Consider the following 22,183-nt stretch of genomic DNA (forward strand, 5'->3'; position numbering starts at 1 on the left):
TATATATATTTTTTATGTCAGTCCAGATTAAAACAAATGAATAAAAAGAATGAAATAAGAGAACACAAAAGGCAGTCATTCTGCGGCGTCTATAGAAGCGTTTAAAAGGTTGACCACTACTTGATTTTCTCACAGAACTACGACGTTTAAAATCTTATATTTTCTACCTTTTTTTAAAAAAAATATTGATATAATTTATTGTCTTTCTTTCTCGAAATTAATCAAGATGAAAGTGTATTTTTATACTCATTTTAAAAACGTCAACTGTATAAAAGTAGTGCAAGGTTGAGGATCCTTCCCTCCTAGTGGTCCCTCTAAGGGCCACTTCGTTTGGCTCTGTTGCAGTCTTGTGATGTCGCTCTCTTACGACCCTCCATCCTGCTTTGTTTTGACTGGAACATGACTTCCCTTGAACGTTATCCACGGTCCACTAGCTGGAGTTTTGTCATTTTTTCCCCCCGTGTCCAGTCCAGTCCACTGCGACCTGTCGGTATCGGTCCATCATGGGGGCCGTTTGTCCCGGTCGGGGGCCGCGCTAACGAGCTCCTCCCCCTCCTCGTTTTTTTTGGGGGGGCCCCGAGGATTACTGCCATGCTGCCCACACTTAACCTGACACGTCTCAGTGTTGTGTTCTGCTCGGACGAACACCGGTGGCACAAAAACATCCAGGCAGGAGAGGAGGGACGCGCTGCTGCGAGGGGACATGGAGACGCGTTTCCACCGGTGCCGATTACGCACGGAGGCGCACTGACCATCCTGCACTGACCATCCTGCACTGACCATCCTGCACTGACCATCCTGCGCTGACACACCTGCACTGACACACCTGCGCTGAGACACCTGCTCTGGACAGGTAAGAACCAGAGTCTTTCCGAGAAATATTCAATACAACGACTCTCATTTTTGTCCTCACACTTAAACTCACTATGAAGAAGAACTAGAAGCAGGGGAGCGACCCTGTATCAAGTTCATTTTCCGGCTAATTAGAAACGTTATTTAACCAGTAATATTTTATTTTAAAGAATTAAAATGTATTCTTGTTTGCTTATTTTAAGAAATTCTTGGGGGTGAACATTTTTTTGGTCATTTATTCACTTTTCCACTTCTTGAATTTTTGTTTATTCGTCGGATTTCTTAACTTCTGTTCTGTAGTTTTGACTCAACCGATAAAAATTAAATTCTTATTTTGAAGATGTTATTTGATTTTAACCAAATTAATGTAATAATTGTCGAGGACTGTCCTACATATGTCTTTGATCTATGTTCTCTAGCTTAGATTGTGTCATCTTGAACTTTCTTTTCATAGAAACTTTGTTCTTATTTTTATTTTTTATGAATTATCGTCTGTATTGCTGTGTATTGTTATTTGGAAAAACAATTTCCCGAAAGAAGACCCCCTGAGGGATCAATAAAGTTATTTCCATCCATCCATCCATCCATCCATCCATCCATCCATCCATCCATGTGATTTTGACCATTGTCAGTTCTGTCAGTCGAGATAGTTTTAAGTCCGAACCTTTATTTTCATTCATTTCAAATGATGTTATTTAAAATTAGTATGTTGTACTCATCGTGACTAAAAGAGGTCGAGCGATGCTCTGTACAGATCAAGTCATCCTATGTTGTCGTCCAGAGCATTAATGGCATTTATTTCGCTCACAATTAAATTCCAAATGAACGATGGAAGGACATTTTTCTTTCTGAAACTCTGCCTGGTTGTTGTTTACTAGTAAAATAGGTGACTTTTTTTACCCGATGTTATTATTACTGTGTTATGACACTGTAAAGACGATTCAAAAGCAAAATTTAGTCAAATATTTGACACTGTGTCCGCATGTGTCAGTCAACGGGATATTAAAAGGTCTTGGTTTCGGGGTTCTGGGTCACCTGACTTGTCACCAATGACCGTCACCTACACGGCCAGAGTCGCCAACGCTCGCTTCTGTGGATTCTCCAAGCTGCTGCTGGCCTGGAAAGGAAGCATCTACAAGGTGTTGTACAAAGAGTTCCTGGCTTTCTTTGCCATGTACAGCGCCATCAGCATCACCTACAGGTACTGCGCCCTCCGAACACTTTGAGATTCGTAATACTTTTTCAGTAACTGTCTCCGTTGTACTTTTTAAAGGTTCTTCCTTCACGATGCCCAGAAGAGGTATTTTGAGAAGCTGGCCATTTATTGTAACCACTACGCCAGCCTCATCCCCATGTCCTTCGTGTTGGGTATGTTCCAAACGGACTTTACATTGAAGTCACATCCTTCTTACTTTTCTTTGAGTACCTCTTGTGTCTTTAATTCTCTCTGTATCTATCGGCCGTATCGTGAAGGGCGGTCCATGAAAGTGTTGGATGCATCAATCTGGTCCACGATGCAAAAAAAGGGTTGGCGTCCCGAGTCAAGACCTGGACTACTTGGACTTGTCAACCCATCACCACATTTATATATTTTTTTATCAAGATACTGAATATTCGCCAGCATTGTGTCCATTCAGGAAAAATAAAAGCAACTTTAAAATTCTGCTTGATCCCGGCGATGACTGAGGACGAGAGGACACGGTCGACTTTTTGACGTTTTGGTTTCAAAACAAATAAAAGTAGTTATGACTTCGTCAAGAGTAACATGTTCTGTAAATTCTGTAACACCAGAGTCAAGTACTAGGACAATATTACAAATATCTTGGCGATGACTGAGGACGAGAGGATACAGTCGACTTTTTGACGTTTTGGTTTCAAAACAAATAAAAGTAGTTACGACTTCATCAAGAGTCACGTGGTATGTAAATTCCTCAACACCAGAGTCAAGTACTCAACAATACTACGAGTATATCCTTGTTACTACAGTTTGTTGCCCCTGTATCGTGATACAGTGGTATGAAAAAGTTTGGGCACCCCTGGACATTTTCATGATTTTCCTTTATAAATCATTGGTTGTTTGGATAAAAAAATTCCAGTTAAATATATCTTATAGGAGACAAACACAGTGATATTTGAAAAGTGAAATAAAGTTTAGATGATTTACAGAAAGTGTGCAAGAATTATTTAAACAAAATTAGGCATGTGCATTGATTTAGGCATCACAAAAGAAAAAATACTCAATATTTTGTGCATCCTCCTACTTCAGAAATAACAGCCTCTAAATGCTTCCTAAAGCTTCCAATTAGGGTCTGGATTCTGGTGGAAAGTATTTTGGACCATTCTTCTTTACAGATCCTCTCCAGTTCAGTCAGGTTTGATGGTTGAGTGGAGCATGGACCGCCCGCTTTAAATCACACCATAAATGTTCAATAATATTCAGGTCTGGGGACTGAGACGGCCATTCCAGAAAGTTATACTTGTTCCTCTGTATGAACGCCTTAGTAGATTTTGACTGAATCGTTTTGAATCAATTGAATTGTCTTGTTGAAAGATCCAGCCCCGGCGCAACTTCAACTTTGTTACTGATTCCCGGATATTGTTCTCCAGAATCTGCTGATATTGAAAGGAATCCATGCGCCCCTCAACTTTAACAAGATTCCCCGTCCCTGCACTGGCCACACAGCCCCACAGCATGATGGAACCACCACCAAATTTTACTGTAGGCACCAATTTCTTTTCTTGGAATGCTGTGTTCTTTTTCCGCCATGCATAACGCCCCTGGTTATGCCCAAATAACTCTTTTAGTTTCATCAGTCCACAGCACCTAATTCCAAAATGAAGCTGGCTTGTCCAAATGTGCTTTAGCATACTTCAAGCGACCCCGTTTGTGGCGTGTGCAGAGAAAAGGCTTTTTCCACATTATTGGTCTTCCATTTCCTCACAATGTTCCTCACATTTGAAACTGAGAGCTTAAATCTCTGAGATAGCTTTCTATATCCCAACCCTAAACCATGATGTTGAACAATCATTGTTTTAAGGTCTGTTTTGAGAGTTGTTTTGAGGCTCCCATGTTGCCACTCTTCATAGAAGATGCAAAGAGGAGAACCACTTGCAATTGGCCTCCTTAAATACCCTTTCTCATGATTGGACTCACCTGTGTATGGAGGTCAAGGGTCACTGAGGTTACCAAACCAATTTTGAGTTCCAATAATTAATGCTAAAGGTATTTAAATCATATAAGGGTGCCTAAATTTATGCACGTGCCTAATTTTGTTTAAATAATTCTTGCACACTCTCTGTAAATCATATAAACTTTATTTCACTCAAATATCACTGTGTTTGTCTCCTATAAGATATATTTAAGTGTTAACTTTTTCATACCACTGTATGTATCGTATCCCCAGATTGCTGCCAATAAGCATCTCTCGCAGGGACTCTTTCATGAGGGTTTTCATAAGGTCTCCTTCGTCACCAGGCTTCTACGTGACCCTGGTGGTGAACCGCTGGTGGAACCAGTACACCAGCATCCCGTTCCCTGACCAGCTGATGTGCCTCTTGTCCGGGGGGCTCCAGGGCAACGACGAGAGGGGTCGCCTGCTGAGACGCACCATGATGCGCTACGCCAGTCTCTCGGCGCTGCTCATCCTCCGCTCGGTCAGCACCGCCGTCTTCAAGCGGTTCCCCACCGTGGACCACGTGGTGGAGGCGGGTGAGTCCTGCACGTCCGTCACAAGAACACCATGATAACGCAGGATATGTGTGTGTGTGAGCCACTTGTGTCCATACACACTGTTTTATTCACAATGGTGAGAAGTCATGAGAACCATCGGTGAAGCGGAGATTGAAATAAATGAAAATTACATTTAAAAGCATTAAATAAAGTACAAGTTAAAACTAGTGCTGTGTCTTAAATCGCATACTAGCGTACTCAAAGTTAGGATTTTTAGTGCGTAAGTGCGTCTCAATTGTCAGTATGCGAAATTTAGTGCGCCATGCACACTAAATTGGCGTAGTTAAACGCCCAGAAAAATGAGTATGGTTCGATGGACACTAACTACCCTAAACGGCAACCATCTTAATGACAGAAGTTCCATCATATATATATACATATATATTCATATACTTACAGGTGCATTTTCAGCAGCATTAGAAGGATGACACGTCTTCGCTGCGGATACCAGCTTAAATATCTCGAATATTTCGATTCTCATATTTTTTCTTTATTCCTTTTTCCAAACTTGCAAAACGTGTTGCCAGCAGGTGGCGATAGTGTTCCTACAGCTGGTTGAAACCATCATTAAATAGAAGTATAAGAAGAAGCTGTCACGTCATTTCCTGTTAGTGTGTAGCAGTGTTTGATTTGAGACATACTATCTGTGGAGAATTTGCTACTAGTTGTACTAGTTAGTATGTACACTATCCTGATGCATACTAACTTCTAGTATACTAAGAGAAGTATGCGATTTGAGACACAGCATTGGTCTTCAAACTTAAAAACGTTGTTACCTGCTCCAACGAGGGAGTCAGCGTTCATGTGTGATGTCGGTGAGTGAAATGTCCTGTGACTGGAGAGAAAGGTTGGGCTCATTAGTGAGCTAATTAAAAACCCGGTGCAGGCTTCATGACACGAGAGGAGCGGAAGAAGTTTGAAGGCCTCCACTCGCCCTACAACAAGTACTGGATCCCCTGTGTCTGGTTCACCAACCTGGCTGCTGTGGCCCGCTGTGAGGGCCGGATCAAAGATGACCACACACTCAAACTGCTGCTAGAGGTGCACACACACACATACGTGCACACACGCACATATATGTGTAATCACGCACATACGTGCACACACACACCCATGCACACACACACCCATATGTGCACACACGCACATATATGTGCACACACACACACACCCATATGTGCACACACGCACATATATGTGCACACACGCACATACGTGCACACACGCACATACGTGCACACACACACACACCCATATGTGCACACACGCACATATATGTGCAAACACACACATACAAGCACACGCATACACACACATACGTGCACACACACGCATACACACACACACGTATACGTGCACACACATACACAAGCACACACATACATACACATATACGTGCACACACATACATACAAGCACACACATACACACACACACACGTGCACACACATACATACAAGCGCACACATACATACACATACATACATGCACGCTACACACACACACATGAACACACACACATACATGCACACTACACACACACACAAATACTTGCAGCAAATGCACACACACACGCACGCATGCACAGACACACACACATGTACGCGCACACCCACACACTTATTTACAAAAACACTCACACGCATGCATACATGCTCATAGACATGCACACACACGCACACGCAATCATGCCTGCACACACAAAGACATGCATACTAACACACACATGCATACACACGCACACACATAGATGCATACACACTCACACATACATTCACACACGTGAACACACATACATACTTTACATGCACACACATGCACTCATGCATGCACACACACACACATGCATGTACACTAATTCTCACACACACTCATACACGCTTACACACCTGCACACACACAAATGTACACACATGTAACGTAGATGCACACACATTCAAACATACAGCATGCACAAACACACACACATATGCACCTACACACACACATGCATGCACACACAAATGCATACACACACATGCAGACACACAATAACACACGCACACACAGTGCTTAACTTGTGTGTTTGTAAACAGGAGTTAAATGCGTACCGAGGCAAGTGCAGTATGTTGTTCCACTATGACATGATCAGCGTTCCTCTGGTCTACACACAGGTGAGATGAACTTCTCTCTACACACCTGTGCTTGTCCATGATTAACAAGTGTGTTGAAGCATCTTTATGTCGTTAAACATTCCTGAGCCTTTGTTTGTCAAAACTTACTGATTGTTCTCTGGGCTCCATGAAGGTCGTGACCTTGGCCGTCTACAGCTTCTTTTTGGTCTGTCTGATTGGACGTCAGTTTCTGGACCCGGGTCAAGGCTACCCAGGTCACGACCTGGACCTGTATGTGCCCATCTTCACCCTGCTGCAGTTCTTCTTCTACGCCGGCTGGCTCAAGGTTTTCATGTCACCTCGCTTGTTCCGCAGCTTATCGTTATCAAGCTGGACAGTGATGTTTGCTGATGATATAGGGATTCAAAGGGAGACAGGAGGGACCACAAATGTTTGAGTATAAAGTTCTAGTCTCTACCTGAAGGTGGCGGAGCAGCTAATCAACCCGTTCGGAGAAGATGACGATGACTTCGAGACAAACTGGTTGATTGACAGAAACTTTCAGGTTTTTATAAATATTACACCATTAAGATATTTTTTAGTGATTGAAAAAAATGTCAAAAGGTGTCGATGATGGCAGTGGACGAGATGTACGGTGACCTTCCCGTGATGGAGCGAGACCGCTACTGGAACGACTCCAATCCCAGGCCGCCGTACACAGCCGCCACGCTCTTCGTCCTCCGCAAGCCTTCCTTCCAGGGATCCACGTTCGACATGGCGTGAGTGAAGCAGATCGTGTTCACAGCAATAGTGACTGTTGACGGCACTTGTGTAACGAATGGAAGTCTGTCAGTGCCGTGAGAATATTGAATGGTTGATTTTAACATTTTAAAATATATATATTTTTAATGATTATTTTTAAATAATTGTAGGTAGACAAAAGTGTCTACATTTTTTTTTTTAAATCATTGAATCGAAATAAACATTTTCAAAATTAATCCTAATTCCAATTATTAAAAAAATAAATGTTTTAAACTAAATACTATCCACATTTTTAGCCTCTTAGCTTATTAATTTTGCATGTATTATTTAAATTAAAATCAATAAAAAATTGTTTTCAACATTTCAAAGTTCAACATTTCAATATAGAAATGATTTATTTCAATTATTTAATGTTTTTTTTTTAAAAAGTCATAAAAATGTTTTTAATCTCTGACGGTCTAGCTTTTTCACAAAACAGTGAACTCCCACAATGCCTTTTTAAACACTAATCTATTAAGTGGTTGCTACAATCCTATTTTTTTAAAAATGTTATACCTATTTTTCTATGTCAAAAAGAAATTTACAGATGTGATTGGTTGGCTGGGCGGCAAAGCATTATAAAAACATTTTCAGGTCACCGTTACTGAGAGGGTTGTTGAGATGGATGAACCAAATAATGAAAGTTAAAAACAAATGTTCAATTAAACAAGTAAAAAATGCTCGGTATTTTGCAAATCTTGTTAAATGCCTTGTTTTGTAATCGTTAGAATGTAAGTAAGTAAGTAAGTAAGTAAGTAATATTTATTTATATAGCGCTTACCGGATGTAAACCCTGCATTAAACAAGAGAGGTCAGTAGGTGGTGCCATCGGTTTAAAAAGGATGTGATGTTTCATTAGACCTATTGTTCAGTGCGGAGACCGCCATCTAGTGGGCTCTGAAAATATGACACTGCTTCATGAGGCGTCATCAGACCATCACTACTGTGTTACTGGTTCTCCAGGCTTTGACCCCTTTTCTCGGTCCAATAGGATTCCCAAGGAGGAGATGCACTTCCAGCCTCTGGAGGACATCGCCGAGAACCTGGAGGAGTCGCGCAGTCGTCACCCGAACATGGCGCTTTTCAACCGGCTCCTGACCGCTGCGCCGCCTCCCGCCGGCCTGATGGGCAGCGCTCTCCGCCGCACCTCGGCTCAGCTCCAGAGGCTGCATCCGAGCGTGGAGCGCTGCAGCAGCGAAGAGGAGGACGAGGACGACTGCGGGAAGATCGGCAAAGGAGGATCCCTCCCGTCCGGGCTGGGCCAAGACACCCAGAGCACCGTGTGCAGCTTCAGGGACGAGAAAAGCTCCAGAACGCCACTGCTGGAGATCCGGTTCGGAGTGGACCAGGACTGCAGCGAGGAGGACGAAGAAGCGAACGATCAAAGTGAAGAGGTTCTGTCTTCGGTGTCTCTGCTTCCTCTTCCGCCAGGTCGCCCGGCCTCCCCCAACCCCGGCGACCCCCGACCTCACTCCACTTTTCTGTTCCAACCCGCCGACCGGTCCGGCCTGGAGCACTGCAGCTCCCAGCCCGTCATCACCCAGAGCACCACCGCGACCACCTTTTCCAAACCAACCTTCGGGAAGAACAGAACGTGTTTTCTCAGCGTTCCCTCGTGCGACAAGACTCAGCGTCTGCGCAGCGTCAGCATGGGGTCAGAGTTCACCTCGACCCAGGGGAGGAACCACATTTAAACTCTGAGGAGCTGATGGAAATATTTTTGCAAAGATATTAAAAACGACTTATTAATCACCATGTTTGTATTGACAGTCACGACGAGATCAAACTTGATCATTTATCTTGAGTTTAGATCTTGAACTGACTGCAGCGGTGAAATGTGGATTTTGAATAATGTTCCATCGCAAAACAACTTAAATCAGGTTATTAATCTGATTTTTACCTTCAGTATATTTTTGTAGGATGTCGAAAAATATATTTTTTACTAGACTCATTTAGTCAGAACCTATTTTAAAAATTAAGATATTTATGTTTAAATTTACCAATAAATGAATTTAAATGATCTCGAAAGCCGACTTTTAAAATTTGAAGATGACTTGTATATATTTCAAAGATATTTAAAATGTAACATACGTCTAAAAACCTGTATCCTCAAGTAAGTGATTTGTGAAATGTGAATAAATATTTTGACCAGGTTTTTGCCTATTTTGTGACCTTTCTGTGCACCGTACCACAATCGTTCAAAAATCAAAAAATAGCTTTATCCATTTGCCCTCCTCCAAGTAATTACTAGGTATATCCATTAGAGGGCGCACTCCAAAATCACATATTCCTTTAGCCTAGCATTATTCAATCAAATAAATAAACAAAAAATGAAATAATTTTAGTTACAAAACGTGTCTTGAGATTTTACTCACAAAAAAATAGATATTTTGAGAGAATTTTTTCCACACAATCGTCTTCTTATCATGGTTGGTAGCGTGGTTAGTAAGTAAGTCAGTAAGTAAGTAAAGGTTAGTGGCTCCCCTAGTGTTACAACAGTGTAAATGCAAACGGAAAAACAAAAATGAAACAAAAGCCTTCTTGCATCGGTTCCTAGAAAATTCACAAAAATAACTTTATGGAAATGAATACAACTGCCATCTCCAACGCCATAACATAATGCCTCTTTAAATATCTTTTAAGAAGAGGGTTGGCCTTGAAATGACATGAAATATATATTTTTAACAATCATCTTTAATCATTTCAAGGTCATGCCAAGGACAGAAAAAGTATTTTATTGACATGTTTTTATATTTTGTCCCCAACATTTACCATAATAAACTCTTCACTGCCTATTTTGACAGGTACTGGCCACTGCAATGAATGATTGACACTTACGGTGACCCTCTGCGGTCTCTGTCATCCCATTATTCCATTATTCCTTAAAGATAAAAGTCTGTTCATTATCGCGTTGATGCGAACCAGACTTTAGTTCCGACTCCATCCAGCAGGAGGCGGTAGAACCCTGCTATCAGCGGGAAAAAGTTAAGGTCAGCGGTTCCTCGCTCTGAATTGACCTCTGAACTCAGGATGGAAGAATCTACCTTCTTCTCCTGGACAGTCTCTGCTCGGACAGGAAGGAATGTTTCGGACCTGAAGTTCTGGAGGACTCGGTGTGAAAGTGCTGTGAGGACGTCTGCCGGAGGAAAGTACATTTATTATTATTATTTATAAAAATAAAAATAAAAATACGTCAAACTGATCTTGCACTCTTAAATCCTAAATGGTGATTTTTATTATTTTCTTGAAAAAGAGCAGTGACGCACACATTTTTAAAGCTTTCACTTTGCTAAGATTTGTGGGTCGTCAAACAGTAAAAATAAGTATTTCAATTTTATTTTTAGCGACTCCAAAATGTTATTGTAGAACAAACACAATAAAGTTCATGAGAAACTTAATTTATTTATTACTTTTTTTCTATAATTCTCATGGTTGATCCCCCCAAAATATAGCGCTACTTTAGCGGGTCTTGCTAACAACAAGTGAAATTTCAGGGGCGCCCGTGGGTTTGTCACAGGTATTGGTACCCCAATCTCGCCCCTTTTAGTATCCCTAGCCACGTGTACTAAAATGTGCCTACTTTGGTTATTTTAGCACCTTTTTTTGTGGTTAAAACACTAGGGTTATCAATATGATGCTAGCTCGCTGCGTTTCGCTGCTCATTTTATGATGTTTTGTTATTAGCAATTAGCCACGGCTAGCAGCTTTAGTACGTCATAGGTTTGATGATATTCTTCAAATACATTCAAATACCTTGTTGAAAGAGTGTCAAATAATTTAGTAAATTATAGTAATATTCACATTTTTTATTATTTAATGATTATATTTAATCTAATATCTACCTGTGGTTTTTCCTATTAAAAATATACTCTCCTGGGTGCCAATATCGATTTTTATATCAACCCTATAGGACACATGGGTAACTACACTAGACCAGACCTGAGCAAAGTTCTACCTGAGGCCACTTGTGGACCTTAGACTACATTTTATTTTGAATTTATTATTAATTTAAACACATCACGACACCATATAACACCATTGTGTTAACAACAACATTGTTTCAGAACTTCTTTCCTTCTTTGGACTATATATTTCTCTTCAAAATAATGTTAAAGTACATATATTTTTAATTTTTTAATTCAATAAAAATAACTGACAAAGGTTATTTAGCTTTATTATACATATTGAATCTCACCATGCTTCGCCACGCTGTCAAAATCATTTCTTCCTCTTCCTCCCATTTTCGTTTCGTGTTACCCCCCTGATCAAATATAAATAAAAACTCAGAGTCACAACACGCTCAAAAAGTCTGGCAGCTTTACCTCCTCTGTCATGTCTTCATCACTTTTCTTGGTGGACATTGCAGACTGAGTGAAATGAAACGAGCCGCCCTGTCCAGTTCTGTTGCCGTGTCCGGCTGAACAATGTGGAGAGTCGCTGACGGTTCAACTGCTCGTGGTCCCAGTCGAAGAGGCATCCTGCTGACCGGGGCACATTTGCTGCCTGACGGTCGCCGTCCAGGTCAGTGGTTTAAATAAGAGCCACACTATCAACATGTGAGGATTTAGGTTCAAGGTGCAGCTGCTGGTCATGATTTAGACAAGGGTTCAGGTACTACACGGTTAAACGCAACACAATAAACTAGTGAAAACTGTACTAACACTTTTATTTCTGCAACTATATTCCAGTAATAATAACTTTCTCCTTACGCTTCTCCTGCTGGTAACTTCACTTGCCGTCGCTGGTTCATTGACAAAAGGTCAGAATTTTCATTAGGTAGGAAATGTGGTTCTCAAATTCGTCATTAAGCACGAAAACAATAGTGTGGAGGAGGAATTCAAAGAAGTTCTGATTCTCAGGAAATCTTATCACGGTCGTGTCTCATCTGCATGTTTTTCGAATGCTTCTAATTTTGTGGTGGACATTGAAGATAAGCTTGTGAATACGTTTCCTTTTGGAAAGCAGACACTGGGGCCCAAAATTCCCTTTTTGTCAGCAATTACACAAAATGATAGAAGACTTATTAAATCGTAACTATTAAATACATGATTGTTTTTGCTCACCAGCTTCTAAATCTTTATTAAACCTATATATTTTTTTTATCGTAATTATGTGTCAGAAGATATTTTAAACGACTAGTAAAGTTGATTAGCTCCAAGGTTAACTAGCCTCTCCTAACCTAGACTAGTTTTTCTGGAAGGATCTTAATTTAAAAAGTGGATTTTTAATCAGATTTCACGTCAAAATGGATATCAAGTTCAGTTGAAGTGCGGCCCTTGCGGCGAACCGTTTCATTTTGCACATTTACATAATAGTTAATAACCATTTAAATGATTTTGTTTAAGGTCTCCATTCCACGTTGGAGTGTCATCTTTTTTGGAGATTCTGAGTACGGTCACCCCAACTTTATACCCATTCAGAAGAATTTATTTTCAGATCTTCTGTATGGGTTAGAAAACATCGATAAGCTTAAATATCACAATTTGGATCGTGATATGTAACAACCCAGAATCGATAGGCTCTCAAGTCTTATTTTATTTTTTATCATAGTTTATTTTAATGGTCACGATACAATTAAGAATGTCTAGAAAGTAAACATTTAATTGACATTTTTTAATGGCAATCTATAATGAAATCCTGGGAAACGACTCGAGAGAGGATACAGTCGACTCCAACAGCTTTTAAAGCTTGGTTTTAAAACAAATAATAACCGTTATGACTTTGTCAAGAGTCATGTGGTCTGTAAATTTTGCCACACCAGAGTCAAGTACTCGACAATACTACGAATATATCCTTGTTACTACAGTATCACAATATATCGTATTGTTGCCCCTGTATCGTGATAAATGTTAGATTCTTTATGAATAAGTACCAGGAATGTCTTGTTGTCTGTTGACTAGTCGTTAATTCATCTGTGAAGGTGTCGTTTCTCTGTTTTGGCTTGAAGGTTTGTTTTCCCTTAGAAAACACACAAACTCCTCAAGACGCCATGTCCATGTTTGCTCAACATCCTGCGTCACGCACAATCGAGCAAACACTGTTTATTCTCGCTGAACACAACACATGTTTATTTTTGCCCTGGGGGTGTGAGTGTTGTGTTTGCGTGTGTGGGAGTGTTTACTCCAGAAGACTTCTTGTTTGTCTAGTTCTAGTTGGAGTGTGTAACCCAACTGGTTCTGTCCGTCTGTCACAAACCTATTTTATCGTTGTTTAAGATAAGATATCAGATTTGAAATGAAGCAACTCAAAGAGACAGTACAAAGGCTTTATTGTGTGTGTGTGTGTGTGTGTGTGTGTGTGTGTGTGTGTGTGTGTGTGTGTGTGTGTGTGTGTGTGTGTGTGTGTGTGTGTGTGTGTGTGTGTGTGTGTGTGTGTGTGTGTGTGTGTGTGTGTGTGTGTGTGTGTGTGTGTGTGTGTGTGTGTGCATGAAAACTGGATGTGTCTTACAACAGGATTTTCATCCCGTTTCAGGTGAATAAAATGAAGCCAAGTTATATATTTAACTAATAAACAAACATTGTCTGATGTGCTTCCAAAGCTCTAATATTTAAATCTGATTTTACGGGGTCCACAGGCGAAGTGTTGGCATCAGCTAGCCGGGGGCGGAGGAGGAAAGTCTTTGATATGAAGACTTGCCGTCTGAAAGCGATATAATTAAGAGCCTATATATGTGTTTATTGTTTGCTTTTAAATCTAATGTAGATCATGTTGAGCGGGAATAATGTGGCCAAGTTAAAAATAAACATTTGTTTTTATTGACAGAGTCTGTCTAAAGATATAATATTAATCATTTTAAAATGGTTGATGTATTTTATTAATGTTAGCTGACTGTATACAAATCAACTAAATGACAAAGATTCAGAGCCGTGAACCAGATTTAGTCAAAAAACGATTTGTGTCAGTCATGATGGCTTAGCCGAGCTTACATTGCTAACTGGCTAGTTGTTGATCTTTACTCTGCCCTATGTTTGTAGCAGAATATCCTTTATTGTCATTGCTCAAGTAGGTAAAAGAGATATTAAGTTACTTTAGAAGTTCAGCCTTGACAAGAATGTTTAAGCAGTTTGTGGAGTTACATTTTTAGTCACTGACAAACACTTCTTTTGAAATGCTAAAATGACACGACACAAATAACGCTTCCCCAAGTTTTGTTTTCTCATCAAGACTCTGGTTATTACCGTCATATCTCGTAATGTGGTTTATTTTCTATTCATATGAGGTGAAGCGATTCATATAATTGCTATTTCTCCTGAACCTAATAAAAATCTTAGCAACCATATTTTTAAAATGGCAGTAGATCCAGATGTGCAAGTTGCACATTCTATTTTATTTCACGTCATCTCTACGGAAATACAGACCAAACTGATGTTGTTATGCATTTACTTAAAAACGCAGTTTCAATGACAGAAAACTTTGTCGCATTTGGAGGTTTCTGATTTCTGTTGAAGTGTAGACTAAGAATAACTATTTTCTTGGATCTAAAACGACACATTATACACCAAAAAAAAACATTTTGAGTGCCATATGTTCATGGTGGAGTGTTTTTGTTCACTAATGACAGATGCTTTTTAAGTGTAAACGTTTTTAAAACTTTGTTTCCTGTTTTAGGATCCAAACACCAACTTTTGTTTGACTCAAACTTTACTTGAAATAAATTGTATCATGTTTATAAAATGTTTTGATTGTGTTATAGATATACACTTTTCAAATAGATGAAATAATAAAGAAAATACCTTGATCATGTTTTGAATTTAAAAGATATTTTATGATTATTATTATGTAATCAAATATTAATCCTGTATAAAGCTTGTGTCTTACTGGCATTTACAATTTTTAAAGAGTCTACATAAAATCTCCTGAAATAATCGTGTTTACACCTGGACATGGTCGATGAAAAACATGTTTTTCTTGGTCTAACTTGAAATTGGTTTCCACAAGCAGAAGATGTTATTTTCTCTACCTGAGAGTGTAATTATGTCTAAGGCCAAAATTGTAGAGCGTCTTGGTGCGTGACTCGCCACGGTGTAGCTTAAATGATCATTAAATACCTTCGATAAATTCTTTCTGAAACCTTGACAGAGGAATGTTTTATTATTGTTATTATTTTATTATATATATTCGGATCAGCCCTCCTTTGAGACTAATATCACAACATCTTATGGGAGAAATCCAAAGTTGTCAGCAGGGGAAATTATTGTTTTATCGCGAGTTCTTTAGGCAGAAGGGCGAGACTCTTTCATCTATACATGAAAAGACTGAAACAATTGATGAAAGAGAACATGGAAGTTGTAAAGTAAATTTATTTGTAAATAGTCACAATTAAAATATATACTTTAAAAGATCACATAAGACAAACACAGGAGTCCCAGAAAATCAGGGAAAAGCACAAATAAAATGTCTTAAGATGTTTCTTGAAGGAGTCAGTAGATCATCAAACACAGAGGAAGAGGAAGATCGTTCTAAAACTTAGGAGCAACAGCCTGGAAGGATTTCTCTCCTCTGGTCCTGAACCGTGTGCGAGGAACCATCAGTAGATTCTGGTCCACAGACCTCAGAGCCTGAGCTGGGGTGTAAGGCTGGATCAGTTTACTGATAGAAGGTCTGACCATGAATAGATCTGAAAGTAAGAACCAGAATTTTAAAATTGATCCTGAAAGAAACTGTCAGCCAGTGAATAGATTTAAGGATCCGGGAAATGTGAGTTCTTCTACTAGAGTGGCTTAGAATTGTCGGTGCAACGTTTTTGAATTAACTGCAGGCGAGACACCTTCTTCTTGTTTCAACACAAATAAACTATTACAATAGTAAGACAAACATCACAAAGGTAACATTTGACATTGAGTTTCTAAAGGCTTTGAATAATGAGATATTAGATTTAGAAAAAGTATTTTTGGGTTACTTAAATTAAATGAGTAAACAAATAATTTTTAATAAAAAAAAAGAAATTGTATTAAACTATTAAAAAACAATTCAATCTTTCAATATAGTAATTATTTCAATTCAATTGTATTAAATGCTTGAATTGTATTCAATGCTTGAAATGAAATAATTAAATTCAACCATTCAATATTTTGATGCCATTGATATACTAAGTGCTCCTTGTATTATTGACGGTTCCGATACAAGATCTGGCTTTTCTTGAAAAGTTTTTCAATTTTAAAGAGAAAATCAAATTCATCCAAACTTCTGAAGAAGGCAGGATTGCACATCTGTGAGGACAGCTGGCCGGGAATGTTGTGGAGCTCGGGGAGCAGCAAATAAGGGGACTTGCTTAAGCGGCGCCTCCCGGCCCTGACCTCCACTCCTCCTCCCATTATTCTCCCTCCTTGCCTCCTTCCATGTCACCACCGGGGTCCCTGATGGAGGCTGACAGTAACGACTGTCCTCTGACCACGGCCTCCTCCCTCCACTCTCCCAGTCATCCCTTCGCTCGTGCCCCGTCCCTCGGCCACATTGACCTTGCTTTAAAAAAAAAAAAAAATGTACCGTCCTCCAGCTCGACTCCCAGCATCTTCAGGGGGGTGAAAATGTCTGGCTGTCAAAAGCACATCTGGGCTGAGATCTGCCACCCGTCCACGACCATTAATCATCTGCAGGACAGATGCAGCCGTCTCTTCAGTCGACCAGTCTTTTCTGTACGTCAAAGAACCGCAAACTAATCACCACTTCCTGTTACGCAGAGACAGTCGAGCGTGGGGGGAAAAGTGGGGCAAACCTACAAAGAAAAAACCCTCTTTTTTTCGACGATGACAAGGGGTCAGTAATGATGAAGTAAACTTTAAAAAACAACATCAGGAAGGGAGGACAAAAGTGGAGGAAGTCGTGTTTGTGCTGGGACATGCATTATTCATGCCGTCAGCCAGGACAGTGGTGAAGTCAGAACAGTGTAACTAATGGCGTGTGTCACATAAATCACCAGAAAATGATGACCTCATTTTTTTTTTTTTTTTTCACTGGACAACTCCCGACGCCCACTCGCTCCTCAAGAAGCTCCGGCTGCACGGAGACGAGGCGGAAACGTTGATGTTGTGCGGATCAACTCTGATTGACGCAACTTTCTCCGTCATAATGAGAAGAAGCACAACATGTTCCTACGGTTTATCATCACAGTTGCCTTTTCGACGATACATGTTCATTTTTTGAAAGCACATGTCACTAATTTAGTTGTAATTTCTGACAGATTACATAGAAAAAATATATGAAATAATAAACAATTAATTGATAAAACAGAGTAAAGTCCCTTTTTTCAACCCGAAAAATCAATATATGTTACAACTTCCAATACCTTTAATATCATGGTGTTACGTGTCCACAACACATTATTTAATTGTATTTTTTCAAAAATGTACATATAAATAAATAAGATGTTTTTATATGCAGAGATTTTACAGAAGTGTTTTTTAATCCAACATTTTCTTAAGCATCCTATGTTTCATGTGTTTGTGTATTTTAAAACAATTAAATAGATTTTTTTATAATTAAAGCTCGTCTTTATACCTTTATACTACGAGCAGATACCTAAGCAAATGGAAGTACAAGAAAAGAACGTTTCCCACAGTGGAACATTTTCCCATATAATGATATTTTTAGAGGCAGTCAAGAGGGGATTTATTTTATTTTTATTTTTGTTAGATTTTTATTTTTTTTTAGTAATCAAATCACATTTTGTCTAAATAACAAAATCCTCCTTAGGTCCCCTTTTTGAGGGCGTGCTCATATGGCTCTATATGTTAAAATAATGAAGGGAATTTAGATTGACTTCATTAACCCCTCTGGAGATCTCCTTCAAGAAATTATAATTGTTCGATTAGGAATTTCCGAATACGATCAGCTAATTCTAATTTTATACTTCTATATAATTGAATCTGAATAATTATATATATTTTCACACGTGACTCTTTTTCTAGACAAAGCTCTTTTCAGAGACCCAGCGACTTTGTTCTATTCAATACGTACAATCTATTTATTATCAGACAAAAATAATATTAAACTGTATTACTTTAACTAAAACCTCCTTTTTTATCCTCCAAACTTATTATATATATACTTATTAAAAAATATTTAAAGTTAAGTCATTTTTTACCTTTAAATTAGCATTTACTTGCTTTTTTAACTGGGCTTTGAGGTATAACGTGCGCAAAACCAATTTGAATGATACAAAAAAAATGTTTTTTACTCATTTTTACTGCTTCCTTCGCTCAAAAACTAAAGTCCCTGATACTCCAACTGGGAACCACGGTCTCGACTCTGAGTTCCTCTTAAGTTGAATTAAAAGAAGAAGCAGTTAAAAGTTCAGGTTGGAGTGTGAGTCACACTCTGGAGTTCATGCAGGTGTCATACCTGCGATCTCAGCCAATCGCACGTCTGACCACTGCCACACCTGGCTGGAACCGCAGACGACCGCAAGGCAATAAAAGCTTTCTCTCACACACACACACACAAGTGTAGACAGCTAGACATGAGTGTATGCAACAACACACACCCACTCACATCTCTCGCAGCGAGATCAGACAGTGCAAGTCACTCGTGGTGTCAAAACACAGACACACAGACAAACACTGAGACAGTCAGACGGACGGATAAATAAGTAACTTGTCAGACACACAGAAATCGCTCCTGAACTCATGAGCTGTCTTATCCCAGACTCTCACATAAACAACCAATTAACATGCTGCGTGTTGTTATGATGGATGTTATCAGATCAGGCAGGGACGACCGACGATTAAAAGTGTTGCTATCGTGTCCGTCTGAGGAGGCTTCGCCGTGACCAGTTGGGTCGAGCCGAAACGGGACGACAATAATAATAATTCCCAGACTCTTTTTTTTTTTCCACATCCAATCGTCTTGTTTTGTCTTGCCTGTTTTGCCGTGCAGGAGTTCAAAGTGGTGAGCTCACCCGCTTCAGACACACACACACACACACACACACACTCAGAATTGTATTTATCGGCCAAAAATAGCCACCTCAGGCTGGAAAAACCCAACTCAGGACAAACACAAATAGGCTGAGTTTCCAAAGAAGCCCGACTGGTTCTGATTTACAACAACGACAAGACATTCTCTTGTAAAAACTGCCTAAATAAACGTGGAAAAAAAGGAGATTTAAGTAAAAATGTAACTTATTATGAATAAAATAATCTTCCTTATTATCCTCAATGTTGGGCTTGTGACCCTACATGGCATCTCTAATCCCTACATGCCTTTCCCACACAAGAAGTGATGTAAACAACAGCAGTGATACAAAATAATGAGTGTATACAAGTCAATTTGATGAACATAATTTAGCTCTGGACTTTCCCATCACTTTCCTAGTATTGATATTTCTCGGTGTCTCGTAGAAGTTCCAAGCGTTTGGTCGGTGGAAATTCAGTTCCATTACAAACAGTTTGTTCCTGTTGGTATTCCGACAGGAATTTACGTGTCTGCTGTAGAATTTTGAACAACATTTAAGATTTAACAGTAATCCTTCCATGTATCTGTCCTTTGTTAAAGTATATTCTAAGTGAAGTCAATTTTGAAGCCATTTCTTTATCATCTAAATTACCATTTTAATGCCACCACTAATATTGGGTCAGATTGTAGGGGTACCTACTGGACTAATGTGGCCTAGACCTTCCCTCACCAGAACCCCAATGTGTCCTGTGGGTCTCCTATCAAAAGAATCTCCGGCCCCTCTGAATGTGAGGTGGCAGCAGTTCTACTTTGTGGATTGAACAGAGAGTCTGGAATCTTCCTTAGTGACAAGTTATTTGTGAGAAATTCAGTCTTTTTTTCAGTCCCTACACCACAATGTTCATGAGAGTAACAAATATGGAGACCCATAGCTCTGCCTTTTTGCTCAGCTCTCTCTGTGGCCTCACACTTTTGAAACTGGATTGCGTGTGTCAATCATCTACATGTAAAACCTATGACTTGGCTTGGAATCTCTGATTTGCGTGTCAGTTGTTTGTCAAATGCTGAAAACGTAAAACTAAGTTTGAACCTCGAAGCACAAATGTTTGAAGCAAGAGGATGTTTTTTTTTGTTCCGTGTTTGGGTTTATGTCTTTCCATATTTGTACTTGCAAATCGATGTTTGAACAACTTCTTGAAGAACCATTTGAGATTTAAATGACTTCTATACAAACAACATAAATGTAAAATGCATTATTTGTATACGCATTTTCAGGTAACTTGAATTCCCTTTTCCTTTTTAAATTGAACGTAATTTTTTCTTTCACCTTCACTGCATTCAATTTTGTTTTGGCTTCCTAATCAAGCAAAACTGATTCCGACATTCCAACATAGATATGATGGATAAATGGATGGATAGATCGATACATAGATAGATATGTAGATGGATAGATACATAGATGGATGGATACTTGGATACGTAGATAGATAGATAGGTAGGTAGATAGATGGATATGGATAGATGGATACGTAGATGGATAGATATGTAGATACTGTAACTGTGGTTCTAACATTTTTTGTATAAATCCTTTGTTTTGTATTTCTTATGTAAAATCATCTATTAATGTTTAATTTGTACAATTTATGTTTATTTAAGTTTCGGTTTCTCAAGATCTCGTGGGTTCTCGCGTGATTAAACAGACATCGCTAGAAGTAGACAACTTGCTGCAGCTAAAAGAGCACGAGTAAAAATTTTGTATGAAAGTTAAGTAAAGAAGAAGAAAGCAACTTTAGAAAGTGAAGAACCTCTCGAATCGCATGCAACCAAAGAGGTATTTGTTCTATCCGTTATTTTATACCTCTAATTTCACATGCTGTGCATGTAGCCGTTTCTGTTATATTAACATAATTATTTTGTTGACTGTTATTTCTAACTTTTAACGGTGGACTTGGAGATCAAACTGCAAGTAAACCAGTCACTGGAGAACCACTTGTGTCTGTGTACGCTTCGGGGGAGCTACAGATGCATAGATACGTAGATACGTAGATGGATAGATATTTAGATACGTAGATAGATAGATAGATAGATATGTAGATAGATATGTAGATGTGTAGATAGATTGATATGTAGATAGATAGATGGATATGTAGATAGATACGTAGAAAGATAGATAGATAGATAGATAGATAGATAGATAGATATGTAGATACGTAGATGGATTGATTTGTAGATAAGTAGATAGATGGATGGATAGGTATGTAGATACATAGATGTGTAGATTAGTAGATGGATAGATGGATAGTTAGATATGTAGATACATAGATAGATAGATGGATAGACAGATACGTAGATGGAATGATAGATAGATATGTAGATACGTAGATGGATTGATAGATATGTAGATAGATAGATAGATGGATAGATACATAGATGGATAGATATGTAGATACGTAGATGGATAGATAGGTAGATGGATAGATACGTAGATAGATAGATAGATAGATAGATAGATAGATAGATACGTAGATGGATTGATAGACAGATATGTACAGCTATGTTCAAAATAATAGCAGCGTTTCTAAAAAAGTGAATAAAGCATGTATCAATATTTAATTGCTTTACAGAATATGAAGGAAAAGGTGATATTTCTGTGTTCAAAAAAATAGCAGTGTCGGCATTTCTCATTACAAACTCAAATATTTACTAAATAAACCCGAAAAAATATTAACATTTAGCAATCCTGACAATTAGTTAACTAATATTTGGTTGAATAACCCCTGTTTTTGATAACTGCTGCACATCTGTGCTGCATGGA

The 22,183-nt window shown here is 39.0% G+C and overlaps 1 protein-coding gene across 1 annotated transcript; it reads left to right on the top strand.

The window, feature by feature from the left end:
* The first annotated feature begins 1,901 nt into the window (after positions 1–1,901).
* best2 (bestrophin 2) lies at positions 1,902–9,170 on the top strand. Its single transcript, XM_087784601.1, has 9 exons — positions 1,902–2,053; positions 2,126–2,220; positions 4,328–4,561; positions 5,469–5,623; positions 6,658–6,735; positions 6,869–7,021; positions 7,160–7,240; positions 7,300–7,454; positions 8,468–9,170. Exons 1-9 carry the CDS (start codon positions 1,902–1,904, stop codon positions 9,168–9,170), a joined length of 1,806 nt encoding a protein of 601 aa, XP_087640727.1.
* Positions 9,171–22,183: the final 13,013 nt, after the last annotated feature.

The sequence above is a fragment of the Callionymus lyra genome, chromosome 1 (assembly GCF_982586985.1).
Source record: "Callionymus lyra chromosome 1, fCalLyr1.hap1.1, whole genome shotgun sequence".
Classification (NCBI taxonomy): domain Eukaryota; kingdom Metazoa; phylum Chordata; class Actinopteri; order Syngnathiformes; family Callionymidae; genus Callionymus; species Callionymus lyra.